Source organism: Bubalus kerabau, chromosome 13 (genome assembly GCF_029407905.1).
Source record: "Bubalus kerabau isolate K-KA32 ecotype Philippines breed swamp buffalo chromosome 13, PCC_UOA_SB_1v2, whole genome shotgun sequence".
NCBI classification, from domain to species: domain Eukaryota; kingdom Metazoa; phylum Chordata; class Mammalia; order Artiodactyla; family Bovidae; genus Bubalus; species Bubalus kerabau.
The window spans coordinates 73873863-73896128 of record NC_073636.1 but is presented as its reverse complement, the minus strand read 5'-3'; the positions used below and the strand labels follow the sequence as shown (position 1 = coordinate 73896128).

General features: G+C 48.4%; 1 protein-coding gene across 1 annotated transcript; it reads left to right on the top strand.

The window, feature by feature from the left end:
• Positions 1-759: 759 nt before the first annotated feature.
• On the top strand, positions 760-21727 carry TOMM34 (translocase of outer mitochondrial membrane 34). The gene is made up of 7 exons (XM_055545097.1): positions 760-1095; positions 5281-5380; positions 6500-6652; positions 9843-10012; positions 12825-12972; positions 18641-18767; positions 20712-21727. The coding sequence occupies exons 1-7, from the start codon at positions 969-971 to the stop codon at positions 20814-20816; spliced, it is 930 nt and encodes a 309-aa protein (XP_055401072.1). The 5' UTR covers positions 760-968; the 3' UTR covers positions 20817-21727.
• Positions 21728-22266: the final 539 nt, after the last annotated feature.

Below are 22266 nucleotides of genomic sequence, written 5' to 3'. Positions count from 1 at the left end.
GCTCAAGTAAAATTTTCCACTTCTTTATTAGATTGACTCGTGATGAATTTTCATCAGCCGACAATCACAGAATAAGAGCTAAATTAGGAATAAAACCTGAGAGCAATAGGAGCAGAGGAGGGTGATTATAAAGGAGATGATGTTTGAGTTGACTTTTGGCTCAGTGAGGATTAGGCAAGAGGAAAAAAAGTGTTTGGAAAAGAATCCCAGGAAGAAGAGAGCATAAGCAAAGGTTAGGAAGCAAGGGAAACAGCATAATGTGCACAGGTAGCAAGAAGCAGCTTAAAAAAAAAAAAAATGGAGTACTAAGTGGGGCATAGAATGAAGTCAGAGGAGGCTGATGATAAGCTCATTTCCCTCAGCGATTTACATCAACCTATCAGTCCATTCATTTATAAAATCAGTATCTAACTAGGTGCCAGTTTCCAGGCCAAGTGCCTTTGCACTTGCTAACCCTCTGTCTGAAACAGCATTCCCTACTATATTCTCAGGTCTTAGCTCAATTATTAGTCTCTGGGAGATGCCTTCCCATCCCTCTTACTTAAAAAGTCTCCACGTGGTCACCTTCTATGGCATTACTGTTTTGTTTTCCTTAGAGCACCATCACATTAATGAAATTATCGTCTTCGTGTGCACATGAAGTAACTGAATGTCAGGCCGCAGTAGAATGTACACCCTAGGCGAGCAGTGACCTGTTAAGAGTATCACCTGCAGGGTTCTTGATATCACTCCAAGATGCCCACCGCAGTTGCAAACTCCCAGCGCGCTGGTACCCAACTGAGCGTGCGTGGAGGGCGGGGCACTAGGCGCCTCCGGTCCGCGCAGGCCCCGCCCCTGCCACGCCACGCCCAGTCCCCGTCTCCGTAGCCGGCCGGCACGGCTACTCGCAGCTTCCGCCCGGTCGGCGTTGCACCGGTCTTGGCGCCGGGAACTGTAGCGTCCCCCCAGTTTACCGGCCCAGCGCCAGGATGGCCCCCATACCCCCGGCGTCAGTGGAGGAGCTCCGCACCACCGGCAACCAGAGCTTCCGCAACGGCCAGTTCGCCGAGGCCGCCACACTCTACAGCCGCGCGCTGCGGATGTTGCAGGAACAAGGTGCGACCCCGGCCCCCCGCACCCCCGTTTCTCCGCCAGGCCGGCTTCCCCCTCTCGCCTCCCCCGACCCCAGCTACCCGGACCCCGCTCTGGCCCTCTCGGCCTGGGGCTTCCGTTTACCCCGCGGCTGACCGGCCACCGGGTCTTCCCGGCACTTGACCATTACTTCCCCCCTCCCCGACCTTCGGCATCCTACGAGAAACTTCCTTGGCCTTTCTTTCCGCTTTTATTATTATTGTAACGTGGCTTTATTACTGGCCCTTTTTTACTTAATGACATAACAGAGATACATTTTCATGTTAATAGATCTTTTATCACTTTTTATAGTGGTAAAAAACGACATCAAACTTAATCTCTTGTAACATTTTCGTGCAACAGATCTCTGGAACTTTCTCATCTTGCAGCACGGAAACGCCGTACCCACTAGACTCTGATTACCCCCTCCACCCGTGGTAGCCACCTTTTTTTTTATGTGTCAATGATTTTTACTACTTTAGGTATTTCAAATGAATGGGATAACACAATATTTGTCTTTTGTGACCGAATAATATCTTTGACATTATAAACTGTGTTGTAGCATGTGACAAGCTTTCCTTCATTTTTAAGTTTACCTGATAATTCCATCGTGTAGATACATCATATTGTCTTTATCCATTCATCCGTTAATGGACATTTGAATTGTTTTCACCTCTTGGCTATGATGAACATGAATGTGCAAGAATCTCCCAAGATCCTGCTTTAATTTCATTTGAATATATACCCAGAAGTGGGATTGCTGGATTAGATCGTAATTGTATTTTTAATTTGCAGGAAAGGAGGGGGCCTCCCAACTGTTTTCTGTAATAACTAGCATTTTACATTCCCACCCACAGGGCACAATAATTCCAACTGCTCAGCATCCTTACCAACACATTTTATTTTTTCTTCTTTTGATAGTGACCACCCTGATAGATTGCCTGCTTTTTAACTGTCTTGTTGGACCCCATTCTAATATTCAAGCCTCATTCTGATCCCTGAGGCAACTCTCATTTTCCTCAACTGTACACGCTTTAATTAACATTGTTAAGCAACTGTATGTAATGAGTGTAGCAAGTCCTTTCTGTCAAGGGGCATTTTTTTCTTGTTAATGAGGAGGCCCCAGATGTGATCTTAATTCATTGACTTGGGGATTTTTGCAGAAACACCTGTGGCTGGTCCTTTGTTTTGTAAGTGATATTGATGTTTTTGGTCAGTAATGTTTGTGTAACAAGAAACATGGGCTTCCCTGGTGGCTCAGATGGTGAAGAATCTGCCTGCAATGCAGGAGACCCAGGTTCCATCCCTGAGAGAAGATCCCCTGGAATAGGACATGGCGACCCATTCCAGTAGTCTTGCCTGGATAATTCCATGGACAGAAGAGCCTGGTGGGCTGCAGTCCATGGGTCGCAAAGAGTTGAACACAACTGAGCAGCTAACACTTTGGACTTTCAACGAGAAACATATTAGTACATCTCTAGTCAATAATGTGTTAAGATAATGAATATTAAACAAGAACTATGTGGAAATGATCTGGGCTGTGAAGAAGACAAATGTGGTGGTGTGGTAGATTTGACTAGGGAGCTCTTTTATGAAGAAATGCAAGGTAAAGGACAACTTCTTTGAAGAAGTGACATTTGAGGTGATACCTGAATGGTCAGAAGAAGCCAGCTGCATGAAATTTTGTGCTGAGCGCCTCAGGTGAAGAAGGCAGTAATTAACAAAGGCCCCAGACAGCAGTACCCTGGTGTGTTCAGGACTCAGAGCATATGGGAGCCAATGGAGGGAGTAGCAAGACTTGATCAGTTACAAAGACAGGCATTTTACACGGTAGTTCATGGGAAGGAGTTTGGATTTTATTCCCTAATGGAAAGCTGCTGGAGAGTTTTCAACAGAGGAATAACGTGTTTTTACCAGTCCTCCCGGCCTCTGGCTCAGTTCAGCCAACAAAACTCTCTGTCCAAGGCCTCTCTGAAGTGGCTTATCCTGGAGCCTCAGTAGAATTCCTTTTCTGTAGTCCCTCTTTCCCGTCGCTTTCCTTCTCTCTCATTTCCTTGGCTAGCATTTGTTGAGTACTTGCTAGACATGATAGGCTTTCTCCCTTTTTTATATCTTCCCACTAACTTATGGGTAAGATGCCTTATAAATGAGGGTTCCAGAAGACTTAAATCCCTTTTTCTGGGGTGACACGCTGAAATCAGAGGCAGAATTTGAACAGGGGTTTCTCCAATTCCCAAATCCAAGTTTTTAATCATTTTTCTGGACTTCTTCCCAGATCCTCTCCTAATTCCAGTCGATTTTGTTTGAATTTTTTCAGTTTCAAGCCACTCTTTTGCCGGCCCCCCCCCCATGTTTTTTTTTTTTCCTAGAACCTTTCTCTGTAGGCCCATCTCCTCATCTCAACTTGGTAAAGTTGCTTTTTTTTTTTTGTATCCTACCCCAGCTGCCTGGAAAAACTTGGCTTTTTTGTAGGGATTTATTCTAGGCCCCAAAAAGAGCCATACTGATATCTCTTCTCAGTTTAGCAGGGGACCAGAATTTGGTTCTGATCCTGCTACTAATTTTCTAGGTAATTTATGGGCAAGTTCCTTGATTTCTCTGATCAATTTCCCTGATCTTGAAAGGAGAGCAGGGAGCAACCTAACACAGTGAACCTTCAGCCAGTCTGTGAAATGATATCTTCATCTGATAGGTAAGCACATGTGATCGGAGGGGATTGGATGACTTGCACAGGGTCACAGGCTGGATTTGGGGGTCTGATGTTTCTGCCACACCACTGCTGTTTTCTGAGCAACCATGCTCCGATGACTTGAGATGGGTAGCAAAGTTTGAACACTTGCACTTACTCCTCAAGGGCCAGGATGTCTTTTACTTATCTCTGTACTTTGTTGTCTCCCTTGGAGTCCGGCAACAAAAGGGAAGACAAGATAATTTTATTATGTTTGGTATTGAATGAAGCAGGTTTTGCATCAATGTGGTAACATGATAATTAGCAAAGAAGGCTAGCAGCAGAAGGAGAGGCGATATGACGCCACTTAGGAAGAGTTATTTAAAGGATATTGTGTCTTGCCTGTGAATACCTATATAATAAAGATGGACACACATGAGAATGTGATATACCCACTTTAGGACTGTGGCAACTTTTGGGGACCTGGGGATGGGGCAGAGGGGAGAGAGTAGAGGTATTTAGTCATAGTGAAACCAAAAAGGTGAGAGGACTTCCCTGGTGGTCCAGTGGTTAAGCCTCCGTGCTTCCACTGCAGGGGGCACAGGTTTCATCTGTGGTTGGTATGCAGCCAAAAATAAATGAACAAAAAAACCCCAAAAAGGTGGGAAGCAAATATTAATAAAACATATGCTGAGTTTAGTGATGGATAGCAAGTACCTATTATGCTGTTGTCTGTATGTTTTACCATTTTCAAAGGAGAGCTTGTTTTCTGTTCTTCTGGGAATGTGCCTGGGAATGGAATCACTGGGTCAACACTTGATAGTTTCCATGTTTTATTTTCATTATGGCCCCTGCTAGTGGTTGAAAAATTATTTTTGAAAATGAAAGTCATCATGGTCACAATAAAGGACTTGAGCCTCTGAGATTGCTGAGGATAAAGATGGTCTTTAGGGAAACATCTATGATAATTCCCCTCCCCACAGGATAGCTTGGGCTCTTCCCCTGATTAAGCTCTCCATAGTGCTGCCAGACTGAGAGGTTTTTTCCTTGGCGAAGTCCTCTCTGATTTGACCAGGTAGAATTAGTCTTTTTTATGTCCCCGCAACACTTGTTCAGTCCATTTATCATAGCGTTTATCAGAATTTTGTCTCCTTTTTTTTTTTTATTGGATTTTCATGCTTCTTGTAATAAAATTAACACATACACACACCCCCAAGTTGTTAAACTGTGGATTTCTTTGAGTTGTTTCACTTTGATCTCTGGCCTGGTACCAAGTTCAGTGCATGACTGAGTAGATGAGCAGATGCTTGGTCCCTGTGGATAGCAGGAAGCTTGGTGTTCTTACTCCCTTGCCAGTCCATCAGACCAACATGCACGATGGGGTTACAGTCATCTCTGCTGCCCTTTACTAAACCCCAGAGAGCTCAAGGTGTGGAATGCGCCCCCAGTGTCCCAAGGCACCCATCTCCCAACCTGTTAATTGTGCGTTTTCTCCGGGGCAGGTTCTTCGGATCCAGAAAAAGAAAGTGTTCTCTACTCTAACCGAGCAGCCTGCCACTTGAAGGACGGGAACTGCATCGACTGCATCAAGGACTGCACTTTGTGAGCGGGCAGGGCTGCCCCTGGGGTGCTGGGGGCTCGGGAGAGGAGACTGGGCCTCTCTGGCCCCACCAGTTACCTCTCATTAGGAAGTGTCGCTCAGGGTCAGCTGGCCACTGAAAATAGGAAGTTCTCCTTGGTCCTTGTGGCCCCTGACCTGTGTCCCTGGAGCCTCATCTCTGCTGCTGAAAGTAGTAGGGTGGTCAGTTAGAGGAAGGCCTTTAGTCTTTGTGAGACGTAGAACCTGGGCGTGACCTAGAGTTGCAGACCAGTGACTGGCATGCTCAGGTTTTTTTTTCTGGGATGGATGTGGGTGAGAGAAAGAGAGAGGGAAAGAAAGAGGGATGGTGGTTAATAGATAGCCTTGAAAGGAGAAAATGGTAACCATCACTGACCAGGTATAGAGCATGTTAAACCGTTTTTCATGCTTCTTCTTGAAGCCAGTCTGAGATTGCCTTCATGGTCATCACTGAAGTAGCACTTGCATCTGATGTGTCCTCAGGAATCTGATATCCTGGGATATTGCCTTAGCTTCGGGCCCTGGTGGTGGGTGGGAGAGGAGGAGAGAGGTGAGCATGCTCGTGGAGCCTCTGCTCGGTTGATTTGTACCAGGCCCTGTGCTAGGTCTCCTTTGTGGAGCGCTCATAAGTGCTCTGTGGGGTAAGTTTGCCACTCTGCCCAGGCTGGCACTGGATTGTGGAGGTCAAGTGATGTGCCTGGGGTCTCATGGTTAGTGGCAGAGGTGGAATTCAGACACCGCTCCATCTGACTCCAAGGCCTGTTTGTTACTCCCACTCAGCCACACTCTGTAGAAAACAGAGGAGCATGGAAGCTATGAGGCACTTATTCTTGATTTCAGAGGGATCACAACTATGAAAATTGATGCGCACACACACATATTTCCCGGTAGTAGTGTTTTTCTGTCCTTCCCTTCTCAACTTCAGTCTGAGTTGAAAAGCCCCTCTTATGAGACTTGACATCCTTCACAGCATCTGTTGCCAGAAATGACCTCCCATGCACTGAATGCTGCTGATGACCCAGACCGGAAGGAACTGTGGGAGGGTGGGGGCAGGGAGCCCTGGGGACTCAGCAGCCCAGTGACATCTCTGCCTCCTGTCCTAGAGCACTGGCCCTGGTTCCCTTCAGCCTGAAGCCCCTACTGCGGCGAGCATCGGCCTACGAGGCCCTGGAGAAGTACCCTCTGGCCTACGTGGACTACGTGACCGTGCTGCAGATTGATGACAGCGTGACGTCAGCCTTGGAAGGCAGCAGCAGGTGAGCCCAAGTCACTGAGGCCGTCTCTCTGGGATGTCCTGTCCTGTCCTCTCCGATGGGCTTGGAACCTTTGCTTTGGGCGTTCTCTGGGGCCAAACCCTGTGGTTTAGGCTCAGAAACTTCTAATGAGCATGTGCAGAAAGTGTGGAAGGACGATCTGCTGTGGTGTTTTAGCAGGTTTTTAAGGAGTCAGAATTACTGAGTTTGTGGGGGGGGTTTGTGTTTTTTTGTTGTTGTTTTGCCTAGATGCTCAAATGTATTCACCCAGTAATACTTAGTTCAGCTCTGTCTAAGCCAGATTCAGCGGGAAATACCGAGATAAAAAAGAGATACAGACCCCACTTGATTCAGAGAGCTTCCTAGAGTGGGGAAAGGAAGACACAGTGCAAGCAGCTGTGACCCCAGGCTGTGGGGCTGTCGTTTGTGGATATGGTTCAGTGTATTGTACTGGGATCCCTTCACAAGGCCCCTCAGGTGAAATTCTTTCTGGTCTCTTGAGCAGTTGTCTTTAGTCTCATCAGTCACATGTAACTGATCACATTTCCCCTCTTTGCGTGGTATCTGTTCAGTGCATCGTTTCTGGCTTGACTTATTTTCTCTGTGCTTCCTCTCAGTCCCTATCATTCAACAAAATTTGCCACTTCTGTGCCAGACTTTGCACTCAGGCCCAGGCTGAGGAGGAGACAGACCTCTGCCCGCCCTCGAAGAGCTCCCAGTCTCCTGGAGAACAGCAGTCAGTCACAGGCAAACTTTGGCAGTGTGATGAGGGCTGAGGTGGGACGTACCTGCCAGCCAGTGGGGGGTCCAGAGAGGGCTTTGGGGAGGAGGTCCAGAGAGGGCTTTGGGGAGGAGGTGAGCCGAGACAGAAATGCATAGCTGTCTGGGCCAGAGGCCAGCAAGGGGCCTGGGCAGCACGTGCACCGTGAGTGAGTCGAGGTGTTAGAGGAGTGGTGAGAAGCCTGCCGCTCGTGGTGCGGCAGGCGAAGTGCTCAGATCAGGACGGGTGACGAGGCCCAGTCACACACGCCCTGGTGTCCAGGGGCTTGGACTTCATCCGAACACAATGAGGCATTGTGAAAGGGTCTTCAGCTGGGGGGCAGCCTGAGCAGATTTGAGAGAAAAGCCAGCTGGCTGCCTGCCATGTTGACTGTGAAGGAGAAGAGAATAGGAAGGGGGTGGGCAGTGATCCAAAAGAGAAGGTGGAAAGGGACCAATTCAGGGGACATCTAGGCAGTATTTTGACAAGTTTTGGTGGTTGGAGGGTGGGGAGAAGGGAAGAACCAGGTGTCCAGCTGGTTGACATGCTGAGGTGGCAGCATGGGGCCGGAGACTAGAGACGCAAGGAGGCCGGCTGGATGTTTACGTGCATTTGGAGCAAAGGAGAAAAACACAGGTTGAACATAGAGATTGACTTTCTGGGAGAAAAATGGAGTACTACCACGAGTGGGGGAGCCAGGGAGCTTTGCGGAATCCCAGCGTTTGAGGGGCACAGAGAGGAGCAGCAGCCAGTGCAGCGGGAGGAAGCTTAGAGCGTCGAGTGTCACAGAGGCAGGAGTGTTTGCAGGATGAAGATGTCGTTCGTATCAGGTGTTCAGTCAGCTTAAGTACACTGAGGGTTTCAGAATGAAGTCACTGGTGATTCTGATGGAGTCAGTCCACTGGGGTCAGAAGCAGATGGCAGTGGATTAAAGGAATGTGGCTGTGAAGGGGCAGAGGGCTGTTCAGGAGGAAGGAGCTCGATGCTGGTAGCTGGAGTCAGTAGAGGGAAAGGCTATAGGTGTGAGAGAGGGTAGTGCTGGCCGAGTGTGGCCCGAGGGAGGCAGGGAGCAGTGGATCCTGAGTGCAGGTGGAGGGGTTGGCCTTGTCACCTCTTCTGTAGCAATAGAGAAGTAGGAAGTGTGTCCAGGCAGGGAGGTTTGTGTTCAGGGTGTGAGAAAGTCCAAGGGAGGAGGGTTAAGGAGCATCGGGTGGAGGAGGGTAGAGGTTTGAAGTAGCTGGACCAATCAGGAAAACAGCTCTGGGGGCTGAGCCAGAGACCGTGAGTTTGTGGTGATAGCAGTCTGTGAGCTCTTCGTTGCAGTAACACAGAAACGTGGTTGTAGAAGCAGAACTTGCCGTTGGCTTCATCTGCTCACTCAGTACATACCTCTGGGTCCTGCTGGGTGACAGGTGCTGTGCTAAGTACTAGAGATCAGTTAACAAAACCAGCATGTTCCCTGAGCTTTGAAGAGGGGAGTAGGGAGTGGTGGGGTTTGTCCCAGGGTGGGGTGGGGAGGGGAAAGACTTGAACATGAGGATCGAGAGAGGCAGTGTGGCACATGGTAAGTGTGGAGCGATGGGAGGGGACCAGGTCTCAGGCCTTGCCAGCCTAATGCAGTGGGAACCACTGAAAGATTTTACAATTTGAGAATGACATAGGATTTGCGTTTAAAAATCTCTGAGCGTTAATGAGATGTCAGGTGTTTGCATGGCCTTGTAAATAGATAAGTTGTTGTTGTTTTGTTGCAAAGTCATGTCCAACTCTTTTGCAACCCTGTGATCTGTAGCCTGCCAGGCTCCTCTGTCCATGGGATTGCCCAGGATAGGGTACTGGGGTGCATTGCCATTTTCCTTCACCAAGGGATCTTCCTGACCCAGGGGTCAAACCTGTGGTCTCCTGCATTAGCAGGCAGATTCTTTACCACTGAGCCACTAGGGAAGCTCAAATAGATTAAGAAAACATAGAATGTGGGAAGGAAGTTCAAGAGGGAGGGGACCTACATACACCTATGGCTAATTCATGTTGATATATGACAAATCAAACCAATGTTGTAAAGCAATCCAATCAATTAAAAGTAAATGTAATTTCTTAAAAAAGAAAACATGGGGTCCATTCTTGGGGGCATGTGTGGTTCCTTGGGGGTGAGGTTGAATTACCTTAACAAGCACCAGATCCCTCTCTTTGAAGTTAACAGTGTGACCAAGCAAGGGCCAGGCAGGGAGGGAGTGTCATGGTGGCTGACCTGAAAAGACCCTCATGGGTGGCAGGCTCCTGTTCCTTTCCTATTGCGAGTTAGAAGGGTACAAAGCAATGGTTCAAACCAGGGGAAGATGATAACTGACTCTCGTACACCTCCTTTGGGCTTATGAGAGAAAGAATACCTTCTTGACCCAGCTGGAAACCTTTCTGTCATCCTGCCTGCCTTTCCAGAATGACCAGAACTCTCATGGACTCCTTTGGGCCTGAGTGGCGCCAGAAGCTGCCCTCTATTCCCTTGGTGCCTGTTTCGTCTCAGAAGAGGTGGGAGTGTCTGCCTTTGGAAAACCACAAAGAGCCATCTAAAAGCAAATCCAAAGGAACCACAAGCGCGAAGAGCAGAGGTAAGCTGTGACTTCACACCCAGAGAGAGCTGCGGTCTCCACAGAGCCACGTTCTTTAGAGTTATCCTATAAAAACTGGCCTCGCTTAAGATGAGTTAATTTTAAAGTCCTATAAACAAAGTAAAAAAACAAGAAGTGTAACCCTTTGGGGACGGTCTCCTCAGCGCTGCAGTGGCAGTGGGAAAGCCAACCCCACAGATGTAAGGCACAGTGAACTCCCAGCCTGGCACCCAGTTATCTGGTGTTCGTTCCCTTCTCATTCCTTTGGCAGCATTTGAGATGTATCATTTAGGATGTTTTTGGTTGCAGAAACAGAAAACTCCATGTGGTAAAAATAATAAAAAGAACATATTGGTTCATACAACAAAAAGGGCCTTCAGGCAGGGCTTGCTCCAGTAGCTCACTGCAGCATCAGACTCCCATTTCTCTGTCCTTCTGTCCACTCTTTTCTCTATGATGTGTCAGCTTTGTCTTCAGGCAGTCTTCCCTCCTGAGTCGTACAGTAGCGGTACCAGTTCTATGCCTCATATATGCGTACCGTGCCTCATGACCAAGAAGAGGGAGAGAAAGGGTTGTTTCTCTGAGAGCTCCCTAAGAAAGAGGGTTTCTTCCACTAAAATCCCTGGCTCATCTTTTCTTAATATAGTCTAGCCTATAAACATAGGCCATTCCCTTAACTAGTCCCTGTGACCAGGGCCTGAGATTTTGTGATGAGCTCAGCCTGACATCCATCTGCTCCATCTCCATAGCCAGCGGAATTCACACACTAGTCTCTGGAAGGGAGTAAACAAGGGAAGGGAGATCAAGGTCAGGTAGCCCCAAATAGGAGACCTCAGCTTTATGGAACAGAGAGGACCTTCCCTGGGCAGGGGCGACAGGAAACTTACAAGGCTCCAGGGGAGTTCTCCCAGCCCAGCAGGCTCAGTATTGAGGACGGGAGGCTCAGAGGGCAGGGCTGCAGCCTGGCCTTGGGTGTACAGGAGGACAGGGATTCTCCCCTTCCCAACAGGAAACCTGTCTGGCCATGGGCAGCATTCACTCCCTAGAATGAGAACATGAGCCGCTAATTAACTTGATGGCTTCAGTGCACCTCCTATTTATTTCGCTGTTTTGAAATCACAGCCATGTGGGGCCTGGAGAGGCTCTCTCAGAAAGGTCCCAGCCCAGGGGAGACTGAGACACCTAAAACACAGGAGAACGAGTACTTTAGAGTCTCTAATGTTTGAGGAATTCAAATTGGGAACTGATGTCAGGGTGCTGGGGGAAGCTGGGGAAAGTCTCATGGAGGTGACAGGTTGAGCTGGACCTTAAAAACCAAGTTCTTCAGGCGAGAAGGGAAGGGAGTTTTCAGCTGAGACAGTGGAAGGAGTTAGAGAATGAGGTAGTGGGGGTATCACATGGTGCAGCCTAGGGTGCCTTGCAAAGTCAAGGTGAAGCTGAGGAGGTGATGCTGTGTACATTGCAACGCACTGGCTCTGCTTCTAGAAAACCTTGTACATGTGCCCACAAGGGTACAAGGTGTTCAGAGCAAAAAGTTGGTAAGAACAAAAAGCAAAATAACCCAAGTCCCTATGAACGGAACAGATGAAACAGTTGCATTGCAGCAGTAAGAGTAAGAGTGAAGCAGCTATGGGTGTGAAAATCCCAGGAATGTAATTTTGAGGGGAAAAAGAATCCAGGTCATAGTAGAATACATAGAATTATGTATTCCTTGATTTGAAGTTCTCAAACAAAGTAAACAGTAAAGAGTTTCTAGATACTATCAGATCTAGTTAAAGTAACCCAGAATGGGGGCCGTGGTCTCGTATGGCAGAAACCAACACAACATTGTAAAACAATTATCCTCCAATTAAAAGTTTTTAAAAGAACAGGGTCAGGGGCACAGAATTGAGGAAAATGGGTTTCCTCCAGAGGTGGATTGACCGGCGGGGAGAGGCTCATAGGACTTAAAAGGTCTTAGTAAACGTTCTGTTTCTTAATATGAGGGATCAGTTCAAGGGTATTAGTTTTATTCCTAAAACCTTACCCTTGTCGTAAATATTCAGTATTTTATGAAGAAAGTTTTTTAAAATTGACAAAGTAGATGATACGGGAGCTGAGGCTGGAATAATTCATCAGGGCTGTGCAGTGAAGTGAAGCCCCAGGGCTCCATGAAGCAATTTGGATCTCACCTTGTTCTCCTTATGTCTCCTCGAGGCTGGGACAGAGCTCAGCTGTTGGGTTGGGGAGAACACCGCCAGACTCAGACCAGAACAGCTGAGGAGTAGGGGCTCCTCTGCCCTTTTCTGGAAACCTAAGAGCTCCACTCTTCTCTTTTATTTAACCAGATGCTTGTTTATTTAAATACTTCCTCACTTACTCTCCTGCTTTAAGTTTATACAGTGCTCTGGACTGTCTCCTGTTTTCTCCCCATTTCATCCTGACAGTAGCCCAGGGTGGAGTAGGTATTGCCCCACATGTGTCGGTGAGCAAATTGAGGTCCAGAAGCATTAGGTCCCACAGGCTTCCAGCTCCTGAGCGGCAGTGCTGAGGCCACAACCTGGGTTACTTTCTACTGCGTATATATCATTGTGTGTGTGGAAGTATATCTACATCAGGAGCCCCCAACCTCTTCTGAATGAAAAACTGTGTATTTCCCAGAAGCCATTGCTCGGGGGAACTCCTGACTCAGGCAGGGCGCTTTGCACAGTGCAGGAGACCTCGGGGGACAGAGCGCTGTAGACGGCTTAGAAGAGGCGCTGCCCAAGAGAGCTCCTCAGGCTGAGCTGGGCATCCGCTCCATGGTTTTTTCCTCTTCTGAATTTGTATCTAGTGCCTTCTGCTGGGGATGTGGAGAGAGCCAGAGCTCTGAAGGAGGAAGGCAATGAACTTGTAAAGAAGGGGAACCATAAGCAAGCGATTGAGAAGTACAGTGAGAGCCTCTGGTTTAGTAACTTGGAATCCGCCACGTACAGCAACAGGTACCTTTCACACGGCTGGCCTGGGGGATTTCAGGACACTGGACATTCTCCCGCAGTCTTCTCTCGGACTGTGATGGGCTCTGTATCCTGGCATTTAGTCAGTACAGGCAGACCTCAGAGCTGTCTCAGGGTCGCCTCCAGACCACCGCAGTAAAGTGACTTATCGGGAGAAAGGGAGTCACACAAAATTTGGGGTTTCCCTGTGCATAGAAAAGTTGTGTTTACATCTACTGTAGTCTGTTAAATGTGCAATAGCATCATGTCTAAAAAAACAACCTACATGCCTTAATTTAAAAAATTTAATGGCCACAAATTGCCAACCACCAGTCATCATCATAACATCAAAAATCACTGATCACAGATCACTGTGACTAGTATACTAATAATGAAATAGTTTGAAATATTGTGAGAATGACCAAAGTGTGAAACAGGTACAAAGTGAGCAAATGCTGCTGGAAAAATGGCACCCATAGATAGACTTGCTCAATGTAGGGCTGCCACAAATCTTCAGTTCTGGTGTCTTCAAAGTATCTGTGAAGCACAGAGAAATGAGGTATGCCTCTATGTTACATCTCAGAACGTGTGTTCACGTTCCCTTTGGTCACCATGAGATGGGCATTGCCAGTGGCATTCACTCTGTTAAATGGGTAGAAACTGGGGTTTCCCACAGGGAGCCAGGGCTTTGTTTCAGCCCATTCCAGAATTTTCACTCACCAGGTAAGCATAGGATGTAAGTAAGAGCTCTGGGCTTGCTGTGCAAACATGAGCCCAACACAAGTCTCAAAGCCTCTGTGCCTTCCCTAACTCTCAGCCCATGGCTTCTCTAAGACCCTCTGGTTATAAATTCTGCCAGACTGTCTGTGAGCCTCAGGGTAGAACCTAGGGAATTACCTGACCTGAGCAAGAGAGAGGGTCTAGTTGAGCCTGAGGTGTTGGACTTGTGGGGCTGTAGAAAGGCCTTCATCCTGAGCTGTCGCCAGTGGTCAGTGATCCTTTCCACCAGCAGTGAGGGCCTGGGAGCCAGGGCAGCATCCCTTCATCATGTATGAGTGCCTGCTCTGCAATAGCCCACAAAGGTTTTAGTAGTAGGTGCTCATTCCTGTCTTAATGTCAAGTAAACCAAGGCTCAGATGGAAGGGCTTTGCCTCAGCTCACCCAGCCAGTAAATGGTGGAGATAGAATTGGAACCTGGCTCCAGTGAGATCTGTTCGTTTTACTGTCGAGAGGCTTAAAACATTCAGCAAAGGACCAGATCTGCTCTAAACATTTCCTATAAAATGTTAATAAATCTTGTGAGTCTGTTTTCCCTTCCCAACCAACATACTCACGTTACTCTTAAGTTCAGAGATCTCGGATCTCCTATAGGCTCACTGCTCCTTATCCAGAACTCTTGGGATAAAATGTGTTTCAGACTTTAGAAAGGGATGATAGTGCATATATAATGAGTTGTGTTAACACTCCAGCAGTGTCTGGGCAGTTTGCTGAAGTTAATCACTAGCATTTCTGCAGTGAAACGTGGAAATTCCATGATCACACAGAATAGTATCGAGAAAGATGAAGCAGCCTTATGTCAATTAAGGTCATTTTTTTTTTTGCCAAATGACCTAAAAAGGGAACCTTTAGTTTCACAGCATGGATTTGGGCATTTTGGACCTGTGATTTTATTGGCTGATTGGAGCCAAGGGTGCCTCAGTCAACCAGGCGCACTTGGGATCAAGGACTGCAGCCCATTCGTCCATGTTTGTGCAGAAACATCGTCTAACTCCTCTTTCTGTGGGCTCTGTCCTTGCTTACCTCATGTTGCTAGAGATCTCTGTTAACCCATTTTCCTGGATTTTTACCACATTCAGGACAATGTTTTGTTTAAATACTGGTTTTCATGCAAATATGTCCATGCCACACCGTTTAACTACTATTGCTTTGTAATGTATCTTGTAGGCTGATCTCTTCATTAGTCTTTGTAACCAGAGCATCGCTGACTATTTTGCCAGCTTTGATCATCTAGCTCAGCCTTGGGCTGACTGATAAATTTCAATCCATTGAGCTTTAGGTTGTAATTACATTGATTTTATAAATTTAATTTAGAAGACTGAAACCTGTTACAAAACTGAATTTTCTATCCACGTGGTTGAATATACCACCTTCCAGATGCCATTTTAATGCTCCACTTCGTGCATATGCATCTGTATGGTGCATCAACTTAGGCTTCGGTTCTCTCTGTGCATTGACATCTGAGTGGGTATCACCATCAGGTACTTGGCACCTACGGTTTGTCAGGTCCTGAATGGACCTCCAGAAGAGTCTCACTCACAGCAATTCTTCAGGTTAGGTCATGGTCCCATTTTACCTAAGAAAACAGGCTGAAGATGAAAGTTTAGGTTCTTTTTCAGTCATTCATCTTGTCTCTCAGACTCCTACTTTGTAATGAAAACCCTTCTCCCTGGATATAGAATATTCGGTTTACCAAAAGCCACAGGTGATTATTTTATAGGCCAAAGTTATGCATTTTTAATACCTTAAATATGATCTTTGGCATTCATATGGAATCATTTTCATCATAACAGTTACATTCAGAAGTCACCAAATAGTACCTAATGTTTACACTGTGCTGCTTCTACTTCCCAGAAACTTGGCTTATTCTTAAAATTGCTAGAGTCCATTGGGAGAGCACGTCAGTTTCCTTAGAATTCTTGTGTGTTCAAATTAAGATCAGGACCTACTGTTCTAAAACTTAGTGGCCTACAACAGCCATTTTGTTTTGCTCATGATTTGTGAACCAGGAGTTCAGGAAAGGCAGTTCTTCGACTCAGGGTCTCATTCAGGATCAACGAGAAGGGTGCTGGGACTGGAGTCGTTTAAAGGCTTCTCTTGGGCTTCCCTGGTGGCTCAGACAGTAAAGAATCTGCCTGCAATGCAGGAAACGTGGGTTCTATCCCTGGCTTGAGAAGATCCCCTGGAGGAGGGCATGGCAACCCATTCCAGTATTCTTGCCTGGAGAATTCCCATGGCAGAGGAGACTGGTGAGCTACAGTCCATGGGGTCGCAGAGTCAGACACGACTGAGCAACTAAGCACAGCACAGAGGTTTCTCCTACACATCTGGCACCAGGCTTGGGATGACTGACATGGCTGGGAATGGGACTAATAGAGCGAGCTGGAGCCTTTTTTCTCCCCTCCTGGCAGTCTGTTCACTTGTGCCAGCTTGAGCTTCCTCACAGAATGGTGACCTCTGGGTAGTTGGCTTCTCACAGGAGCAGCTAAAGGCTCCAAGAGCAAGTGTTCCCAGAGCGCAGGCAGGCACTCCAAGACCTCTGAGGCCTAGTCGTGGGACTCAAACTGTGTCCTTTCCTCTGCTCCACTGGTCAGAGCAGTCACAGAACCTGCTTAAATTCAAGAAGAAAGTGTTGAAACATAGGACCTCTTCTGTGGGAAGAATGCCATAGATTTTGTGTTGCCTTAATTTAGTTTTTATTTATTTTTTATTTATTCGGCTACACCAGGTCCTAGTTGTGGCATGTGAGATCTAGTTCCCTCATCAAGGACTGAACCCTGATCTCCTGCATTGGAAATGTGGCATCCTAGCCACTGGATCACCTGGGAAATCCCTGTGTCTGCTTTAAAATTGATACAAGGAGAAGCTTTTCCTAAGTTAATTTATAAGTTCCATGCAATCTGAACGAAAATACTAGAATTTTTTTTTACATTCTTCCATGATAATAATTCCATGAGGAATAATGGTAATAATTCCATGGTAACAATTTCATGAGGAAAAAATAACATAAGAGAATTTAGTATATGATAAATTGTGGGGAAAAGGAGGAATTATCCAATAAATGGCGTTGGATTGGCTGGAAAGAATTAAAAAGAAACTTGAACCTCCATCGTCACTCCTTATTTTAAAATCTAAATGGATTAGTTTCAAATGGAAGAAGTAAAACCATTAAGTCCTAAAACAACATGTGGGTTAATTATCTTGCAGTGGGGAAGGTATTATACAGGGTGATGGTGGAGGGCGACCCACAGAAGTCATTAAATAAGTTGGAGACATTTTATTTCATAAGATTAAAAAATCTGTAAAGATGCTCAGTTTGGGGGCTTCCTGGTGGTCCAGTGGGTAGGACTCCATGCTCCCAATGCAGGGCGCTTAGGTTCAATTCCTAATTAGGGAACTGGATTCCGTGTGCCACAGCTAGGAGCCAGCACAGCCAAAATAAAAAAAAAGTAAAATGTAAAAAGTATTCAGCTTAACTGTATTTAAAGCAACTACATTAAAATAGACACTGTTTTCTTCCATATTGGCAAAACTTAAAAGGCTGAGCCCCAGGGTTGGTACAGTTGCAGGAAAATGGGTTCTGTTAGTAACTATTCTTAAGTACAGTTGACCCTTCAACAAGTCGGCTGTCAGGAGCACTGACCCTCCTCTCAGTCAACAAATCTCTATATAATTTACAGTCAGCCTCTCATACCTGAGTTCTGCCGCATTCACAAAGTCCACCAAATGCAGATGATGTAATTCCACAGTATTACTGAAAAAAAAATTCTGCCCATAAGTAGACCTGCACAGTTCAAACCTGTGTTGCTAAGGTCAGTTGCTTTATTTGGGAAGCATTTTGGTAATAGTCAGAATTTCAAATGCACGTACCTTTTGGTGCAGCAGTCAGCAGTCCCTCCTAAGATTGATGTACAAGGATGTTCATAGCAGCGTCATTTATTACTAACTGGGAATAGTGAACTATGTCTCCTGACAAGTGAATATTCCATAGCCACTGAAAACAGTGTTTCATTTTTAGTCACTGGGGAAGAGGACTAAAATTGAATAAGAAGGATACACACAAGCATGTACTTCTCCCCCACTGATGATAAGCAGAATGTAGGAATGATGCAAAATATAAGTTGGAAGAATTGGATATCAAACACCTATATACTCCCAGTTAAATTTATAAAGTTATAGAAACAACTATAACTTCAGTTAAAAACAGTGTTGTGTAACACTGTTACACAACTATCACAACAGTTTGGTTGGTCACTATGGCCATCTGTTGATCCATCTTCTTTACATTTCACCCCTAACATGTCAGTGTGCATGTAATTAATTAGAGCCTAGTATTTATGTGGCTTTCCTAATGGCTCAGATGGTAAAGAATGTGCCTGCAATGCAGAAGATCCAGGTTCAGTCCTTGGGTTGGGAAGATCCTCTAGAGAAGGGAATGGCAACCCACTCTAGTGTTCTTGCCTGGAAAATTCCATGGACAGAGGAGCCTGGCAGGTTGTAGTCCTTGGGGTCGCAAAGAGTCAGACATGGTTGAGCAACTAACACTTTCATTTATGTGTCTTTTTCTTAAGGTAGATCTTTTTGTCAAGGGGAAGGTTTCCAGAAACCTTTTCTTGCTTGAAAGAGTTAAGTGTGGGAGCATGAGGTGGACGATAGCTCTGAACACTGTCAAGATCTCAAGTTGCTCAAACCCGGATCAAGTCCCGGGTCTGTGCATCAGTAGAGGAGGAAGCCTGGGGAGCCGCTTCACTCCTCTGAGCCGCTCTGCTCTGTAGAAGCGGGCTGGGTGGCTGTGAGAACTGAGGAAAGTGTGAAGCACCCAGCACAAAGTGTTCAGGGTGCTCCTCAGAGTTAGTGGCCCCAAGGGAGCAGCTGACAGCCCGGTCTTTCCCCGCAGGGCACTCTGCCATCTGGAGCTGAAGCAGTACCAGGAGGCGGTGAAGGACTGCACAGAAGCCCTCAGGCTGGACGGAAAGAACGTGAAGGCATTCTACCGCCGGGCTCAAGCCTACAAGGCTCTCAAGGTAAAGAGATCCTGTCCAGAGGCACCAAAGAGCCAGAACAAGTTGTGCCCATGGTGGCACTTCCAGAGCATGGTCCAGGTCGGGGGGGGCCTGCCATGTCCCTCCTTGTCCAGAGGCCCCAGGTGCTCCTGACAGGCCTCCAGCCTGGGGTGCAGAAAGCCAGCTCAGCAGTGGTCCCCAACCCCGCTTGGTCTCCTGGGGCCCAGGCTTCATCCCCGCAGCCTCTCATCTCCTCTCAGGACTGCAGGTCCCCACAGCCTCTTACTTCTCTTGGGACTACAGGTCCCCACAGCCTCTCTATCCTCTCAGGACTGCAGGTCCCCACAGCCTTTCTTCTCTCAGGACTGCAGGTCCCCACAGCCTCTCTCTCCTCGGGACTGCAGGTCCCCACAGCCTCTTAACTTCTCTTGGGACTGCAGGTCCCACAGCCTCTTTCTTCTTTCAGGACTGCAGGTCCCCACAGCCTCTCGGTCCTCTCAGGACTGCAGGTCCCCACAGCCTCTTTCTTCTGTTAGGACTGCAGATCCCCACAGCCCCTCTCTCCTCTCGGGACTGCAGGTCCCCACAGCCTCTCTCTCTCGGGACTGCAGGTCCCCACAGCCTCTCTCTCCTCTCGGGACTGCAGGTCCCCACAGCCTCTCTCTCCTCTCGGGACTACAGGTCCCCCACAGCCTCTCTCTCCTCTCGGGAGTACAGGTCCCCACAGCCTCTCTCTCCTCTCGGGACTGCAGGTCCCCACAGCCTCTCTCTCCTCTCGGGAGTACAGGTCCCCACAGTCTCTCTCTCCTCTCGGGACTGCAGGTCCCCACAGCCTCTCTCTCCTCTCGGGAGTACAGGTCCCCACAGCCTCTCTCTCCTCTCGGGAGTACAGGTCCCCACAGCCTCTCTCTCCTCTCGGGAGTACAGGTCCCCACAGCCTCTCTCTCCTCTCGGGAGTACAGATCCCCACAGCCTCTCTCTCCTCTCGGGAGTACAGGTCCCCACAGCCTCTCTCTCCTCTCGGGAGTACAGGTCCCCACAGCCTCTCTCTCCTCTCGGGAGTACAGGTCCCCACAGCCTCTCTCTCCTCTCGGGACTGCAGGTCCCCACAGTCTCTCTCTCCTCTCGGGAGTACAGGTCCCCACAGTCTCTCTCTCCTCTCGGGACTGCAGGTCCCCACAGCCTCTCTCCTCTCTCAGGAGTACAGGTCCCCACAGTCTCTCTCCTCTCGGGAGTACAGGTCCCCACAGCCTCTCTCTCCTCTCGGGAGTACAGGTCCCCACAGCCTCTCTCTCCTCTCGGGAGTACAGGTCCCCACAGTCTCTCTCTCCTCTCGGGAGTACAGGTCCCCACAGTCTCTCTCTCCTCTCGGGAGTACAGGTCCCCACAGCCTCTCTCTCCTCTCGGGAGTACAGGTCCCCACAGTCTCTCTCTCCTCTCGGGAGTACAGGTCCCCACAGCCTCTCTCTCCTCTCGGGACTGCAGGTCCCCACAGCCTCTCTCTCCTCTCGGGAGTACAGGTCCCCACAGTCTCTCTCTCCTCTCGGGACTGCAGGTCCCCACAGCCTCTCTCCTCTCTCAGGAGTACAGGTCCCCACAGCCTCTCTCTCCTCTCAGGACTGCAGGTCCCCACAGCCTCTCTCTCCTCTCAGGAGTACAGGTCCCCACAGTGTCTCTCTCCTCTCGGGAGTACAGGTCCCCACAGCCTCTCTCTCCTCTCAGGAGTACAGGTCCCCACAGTCTCTCTCTCCTCTCAGGACTGCAGGTCCCCACAGCCTCTCTCTCCTCTCGGGAGTACAGGTCCCCACAGTCTCTCTCTCCTCTCGGGACTGCAGGTCCCCACAGCCTCTCTCTCCTCTCAGGAGTACAGGCCCCCACAACCTCTCTGTCCTCTCAGGACTACAGGTCCCCACAGCCTCTCTCTCCTCTCAGGACTACAGGTCTTCACAGCCTCTCTCTCCTCAGGACTTCAGATCCAGCTTTGCAGACATCGACAGCCTCCTGCAGATAGAGCCTCGGAACGGCCCTGCGCGGAAGTTGCGGCAGGAGGTTAACCAGAGCTTAAACTAAAATCCCAGAAGGGCAGCAGGACACCTGTCTGCCTGAGCACGTTTTTCTGTGCCTGCTTCTGGACCTGGCGGGCCTCAGAGTGGGCTCTGAAGCCCCCTCTGCTCCCCCTCAGAGATGTGATGGCTTCCCACCCCTCAGGAGGCTCTGCCTGTTCACATTAAGCTCAGTGTAGTCAGAAAGTAGACGTTTTGTTGGCAAAGTCTCCCCCTGTTCTGCACTCCCCTGTGCTGTGGACAGCGAGCAGGTCACAGCAACGGGTGCTCATCAGCAGTGTGCTCAGCCTGGTCTCTGCCCAGATGCTCCAGACCCAGTGCTGCCCTTCCAGTCACCCCGGTCCATCTGGGTGCTTAAAAAGCTGCCAGTCCCACGGGACACAGGCCGGCGTGGAAAGGAAGGAGGACTGGGAAACCCTGGCCCGCCTACACCCATGGCAGCCAGCTGAGCTGGTTCTCCAAGGCTGCCGACCCCTTCCCTGTCTTTGGCACGGCACCCCGTGTTCTGAGCCCCAGTGCCTTTTGGCCGAGCCTCCTATGACAAGAATGTAGAACCTGTTCCCTCAGCCAGCGTTTGTCTGTGGCTCTGTGCTGCTGTCTCCCACATAAAGATTCCTAAGTTCTTTCAAGAGCCCAGAGGTGTGGCTGCTGCTCCTGAAGGTGGGATGGGGAGAAACCTCCTTGAAGTCCGTGTCCTTCCCTTCCCGGCAGGGACTTGCCTTTTGACTCCCACAGTGGCCCCACTAGGCTTCTTAGTTCTTTGTAATACGTTGAAGTTAATTTGAACTGAATAGACTTGACTTTTGTTGAACTGCGAGTTTAAGCTGCGTTATCATCATCTACATGAATGTTGTACTTTGTGGTTCAGCTTTGGATCACTTTGGAACTTTGCAGTAATAAAAAACTGATTATGGAGCATTCATCCTTTTTTTTTTTTTTATCAAATTTACTGGGATGTGTCTGCATGAGCCAGGCCCTGGTCATAGTGCTGGGGAAACAGCAGTGAATGACAGGATCCCTGCACTCAGAAAGCTGACAGTCCCATCGGACACACGGTGAGTGAAACGGCAGCGGCTTCAGTGTTGCAAATGAGTAGTCACATTTTCCCCTCTAACTAGGGAGATTTGACCCTGTGGAGAAAAAGGGGTCCCTGAGGAAGTCAAGTTTGAATTGAGTTCTAACATGAGGGTGGGGAGGGTCAGTGGGTGAAAAGGGGAGGGAAGAGCCCCCCGGGCAGGCGAATGGCATTGGTGAAGGCCTTGGCTGGGAGGACCGGCCAGCAGTGCCTCTCAGCCTCACAAAACGTGGTGTGGGTGAGGCTGGGAGCGCCTGAGGATCAGCCTGAACAAAGGGCTCCCCTCCACCACCCGTGTTCCTGGGCTTGTCTTATTGTCTTCAGTTAAATCATTTTCATCTTAATGGAGACATTTTGACTCCATAAAGCTGAGCAGACAGGG

What these genes read in the sequence shown, in the direction of transcription:
- TOMM34 (XM_055545097.1), top strand. Translation starts at nt 969, where the DNA reads ATGGCCCCCATACCCCCGGCGTCAGTGGAGGAGCTCCGCACCACCGGC. An exon ending in GCGGATGTTGCAGGAACAAG is followed by an intron (nt 1,096 to 5,280) that starts GTGCGACCCCGG and finishes TCTCCGGGGCAG; the next exon opens with GTTCTTCGGATCCAGAAAAA. An exon ending in TCCGCCACGTACAGCAACAG is followed by an intron (nt 12,973 to 18,640) that starts GTACCTTTCACA and finishes CTTTCCCCGCAG; the next exon opens with GGCACTCTGCCATCTGGAGC.